The 4,767-nt window shown below is 39.9% G+C and overlaps 1 protein-coding gene across 1 annotated transcript; it reads left to right on the forward strand.

The window, feature by feature from the left end:
* Positions 1-543: 543 nt before the first annotated feature.
* On the forward strand, positions 544-4,464 carry LOC122811520. Its single transcript, XM_044083406.1, has 3 exons — positions 544-1,815; positions 2,202-2,351; positions 3,266-4,464. The coding sequence occupies exons 1-2, from the start codon at positions 1,095-1,097 to the stop codon at positions 2,327-2,329; spliced, it is 849 nt and encodes a 282-aa protein (XP_043939341.1). The 5' UTR covers positions 544-1,094; the 3' UTR covers positions 2,330-2,351; positions 3,266-4,464.
* Positions 4,465-4,767: the final 303 nt, after the last annotated feature.

The raw sequence follows: 4,767 nt of genomic DNA on the forward strand, positions 1-4,767 counted from the left end.
CAACGCGTTACTACAAAAATACACAAATTTAATAAAAAGAAAAAACTCTCCAAAGTCCAGTATTTGGCAGAATATAACATGTAAGGTGTTATAGCAAATCAGCTGCTGAAGTCACCAAATAATGTCAAACATTTTAGTTTCGGACTTCATAACCGTCAGAAAATGCATACCAATGCAAAATGTTATTCTCGCAAATTTCTAAGAGCAGTATTTTAAAAATCCGTTGCGGATTTGGATCTCTGTCTCAGGCTAGCCACCCAACGTTTTTATCTTTGCCCAGAAATTGTGTGCTAATAGTTTGAAAGGTGTGTGTTTTTGAGATGATGTCTAAAAATTGCACTCACATTTATCTTATTTAAACATAAGCAAGTTGTAACGGGTATGGGTCACACAGTTGAGTGCAAAACTACCCCTCTCATCACGGAACTCTTGAAATAACCGTGTAACTTGCAGGCAAAAGCAGTCACAAAACTGTGCGCAAGTTGCGTCCGTGGGAAGACACTAATAATGCGGTACAGACATAACTTAGGCCACTATTCCTTAAAATAGCGATCAGTCCCGCATTGATTATTATATGCCTAGCACAATACGCCATTTCCTTTAATTTCGTGGTTATCACATAAAGTCGTGGCGAACCTATACCAGAATCTCACCATACATTTCGAAAACTTATTGGTAAACGAAGTATAATTTTCCCGTAACAGGTATACATACACACACACAAACATAACTGTCTGATAGAGGAGATCAACAGGCACACCTATTAAATAAACCTTCTTCATCAACAAACACCGTTACAGCGTACGGCCCTTAGCTAAAAAACACTATTTAGTGCAGGACCATTAGTCCTTCGACCTCCTCGCGCTACTCTATAAGCCACGCCTGTACTCTCTACGTCAATGTTTTGAAACCCCTCCCTCACTACCTACATTTTATTTTCTCGTTCGCCCGAGTACGTATATATAAAGGAATGGTAGGTGTGTTTTGGAAGACTTGGTAGTGCGTAGTTGTTGTTTTTCTGATACAAGGACTTTGTGTGAATTTCCTTCACACAGTTGCTTTAGTAGTTAAAAGGTACTGAACAGAAGAAGATCATGGCATTTTTTACGAAGCTGGCGTTGTCTGAAACGGCTCGCCAAGCCGTGCTTAAGGAGCTCCCTGCTGCTGCTGCAGTGAGCAGAGCAACCTGCAGAAGTCTGTTTGGTCCCGTTGATCATGAGGAGCTAAAGAAGGATTTGAAAGAGCAGCTTAAAGAAATGCAGAGTCACGATCGTTTGAAGTGGAATTTCGATTTCAATTCTGAAACACCACTGCCAGGTGTTTTTGCCTGGGAGAGCTTAAAAAGTGAAAACTTGCCCAATTTCTATAGAGACATCTTTTACTCCAATGTGGACCCAAACAGCAGACCACTTTCAGCTAAAGAGCAGCGCACCTTGGATGATCTTCAGTGGAAATTAAGCATACAGACTAATAATCGGTTGCTTGATGGCTTGACTTACGATCGGGTGAAGAACGATAAGTTACCTAGTGTGCACGGAGAGAGCTCTAATGGGGCGGAGGTCGTGCCAAGTACTGCTGTGTTCGGAGAAGCGTATCCCCTGGGCAAAGGGCATCGGTGTACAGAATCGCAAGTAATTGAACAAACTACGTTATTGGGGTCAAATGGCACAGGACTTGTCAAGAAAAAAACTTTAAGTAGTGGAAGTCCTACTTCGAACCAGATCCCGATGGGTACAAACAAGCGACGGGCTGCCGGTAGTCTGAAAAGGGCAAATTCCGCAAAGAAGTCTGATGTGACCCAGAATCCAATCACAGGTAGAGTTTGCATGCATCCTTAATTGCATGTAGTTAAATAATCTCCAGAAGTACTACGTGGTTTGTTTGTTTGAGTTGCGCTTAGCTGTCCCCCTGTATTGCGCAACACAAGACCCCTTTCGGGTACGTGGAGTGTTGAAAGAGTTTAATTTGTGCAGATTGCTTTTGGCAACGTTTTTATTAAAAGTGGTGTTGTCTTGGCAGATTAGTTATTGTGGGTTAATTAAAATGTATAGACTAATGTAGATGTTTTGGTTTTGTACCCCCGCCCACAGTATTGCGCAATTGCTCCACTAGGGACGTTAATATATAAACCCGGTTGAGACCTACTATTTGTAAAAGTATATTACCTGTATTAGTGTAATAACAGTCTTATCATCTTGCAGATTATTTTACTAAACGTAAACGAACCACGGTTGCTGGACCACCGAAGGTAACTACCCCGAGGGCCATACTCCCTTTGCGGCAGCCTGCTGAGGCCCTCAGCGAAGTACACCGAAAACTCTTTCGATAGGAAAAGCCAGTAGCACATTATGGTAAGTTACTTTTATTTTGCAGCTGTTTTATAATAACCATCCTATACTAAAAATTACTGCGCAATTAGGCCGGTAAAAGCAGCTGGGTCATCCTTGTTTGAGTCGACTCCAAGCTCCTTCCAGTTGTCCCTTGGATTAGTATTTATAGCAGGTATAATGCTCGGATTTTTTTAATTACTTGGTTGAGTTCTAGTTTTACAATCTTGTGAGGAAGCATGCTTGTTTTGATAGTAAAGTGGGAGTTGGCTGTTCGCATGTGACAGTTGTAAACGACGAAAAAGTTCCTCAATCATTGGCCACTCCCCGAAAAAAAAAAAGTTCAAGAGAGGATATAGAAGTTGCAAAACAAGTCCCAGTGGCGGGAAACTGTGCTGCTGGAGGGAGGGGGACGGGTGAGTAAGTTCATTGTGGGACAGTTGTTTTTTTGCAGGACGAAAATGGGGAGGGGGGCCTCGGGGGCAGGCCTAAAGTGTAGTCACGAATGGTGCCTTTTTTATTGTTGTGGCTTTAGGTTACAGATTGCAGTCTTGGACTAAGAAAAAAAAAACAGTATTAAAAGCTGTGAGGGAAACGGAGAATTGTATTTTAATGTACGTGAGTATGTGAATGCACTCCTCATCTTTGAACATTTTTTTGAGTAGTTACTGGCGCAGTAGACTGTTCTATGGTCACTGGGAATGTTTTTATTTATTTATTTTTTTGTCATATATATTGCAAAGCGTGCATACTTTTACAGGGTGTAATTATTCAGTGTTTATGGTGTGCATTTTCCTGTGTTCAGATCGTTTTTGTTTTAGCTTGTAAGATGAACAATTGCTCTAATTAAAAAAAAAAAAAAAAAGTTATGCTCAAGTTTTCTTACCAGACTGGACTTAGCTTAACACCCCCCTTTCTTTCTCTCTCTCTCTCTACAGCACTACTTTCAAAACCAGAAAAGGCAAGAGAGGACCAGTCCCCAGGCGGGCGTTAAAACAGCAAGATTGGTATTTATTCTATTGGGAAGAGATGCCCTGGACGTCCAGAACACAATCCAGGTTGTAGCCGAAGCTGAAAGGGAAAGTGCCAATCCAATTAGAGAAACTTTATTTACTGCCCAAGACGTGGTTACTTGTATTTGAGAATAAGAAGGACGTTATTTTGGGAGTTAGTTGTGGTAGCTTTCCATGTATATCCTTGAAAATGGACAGTAAAGGGCTACATAACATTAGCCCGATCTGAGTATTGGATGTATGCAACACTTAACGGTTTTGTCCTTAACTTCCAGTGCTTGCATGCATGTATGTAGCATGGTTTCACACAGTTGTCACTTGCAAATGTTCTTGTAATTTCACTGTTTTCGATTTGGACCATGTGGATATCTTTGTTCTTACAGAAGGGGTGGTCATTACAATGTAGTGTTCCAATTGTTAAATATAATGCTTTCTAAAGATTTATCTTTTGTATATGTGTACAGCAAATGTTTATTTTGTGTATAGTTACAGATCATTTTGTAAGGCTAATCATTGTGTATGTTGGAAGTCTGTTACACTTTGTCAGCAAGGTGCTATCTCGCCTTGCTCTAAATTTTGTGAGTTCAAGACTCTGCCTCAATTGAAATCATGGTATGTGTGCTCGTCCATTGCATAGTTGAGGGTTTCTCCCTCCCCATTCTTAAAAAAAATCGTGTTTACAGTGAGGGGACCATACTGAAGGAAGTGGGTTGTAGTGGCAAACACACACTTCATTTGCTTGTAATGTGTACCTGGTTTTGCATTGTATCTTTGGAGTTCTGTATGCCTGTATTGCACATTATGCACTCGGGTTGGGTTCATAAAACAGATTCATTCTTTTACAACTTACAACTTTTGAGGTGTAGTATGGGCACTGGCATTTCACCACCTACTACTTTGTAAAAAGCTTTTTGTTTGTATATGTGTAAAGAGAAAATTAAGTTATATAATTTATATGATGTACAGTACTGACTAGTTCTGGCTGTCCTGAACTCCCAAGTATTCCTATTGTGGACTCACTGGACTTGCATATTCATATGCACATATTGGCATAAAGCATTTTTTTTCTTTGTATACAGAGATTCACTATAACATGATAAAAATAAATTTTATACATTTTTTCAGATACAGTTTCTTTATTTTTCTATAAGATGTCTGCAGATATTGCATAGCTTGGGTGAATGATTATTTTCAGAAAGCTAGGGTAGTACATGAGCCTTTCTTACCATTTCTCATCCAAAGATTGTACATGGTTGGTAAGATGTATTTAATTTTGGAAAGTTGTATTTGTACACAAGCTTTCCCCATTTAGCAGCATAAGTAATCATGCTGTTGACATCGGGATGTGTTCATGTCGTTAAAAGCTTGTACATTACTAACTCAACATGTTCCTAGATTCCCATTTAAACGGGAAGGATGGGTTTGGG

This window comes from Protopterus annectens, chromosome 9.part0 (genome assembly GCF_019279795.1).
Source record: "Protopterus annectens isolate FY-2018-M chromosome 9.part0, PAN1.0, whole genome shotgun sequence".
Taxonomy (NCBI): domain Eukaryota; kingdom Metazoa; phylum Chordata; order Ceratodontiformes; family Protopteridae; genus Protopterus; species Protopterus annectens.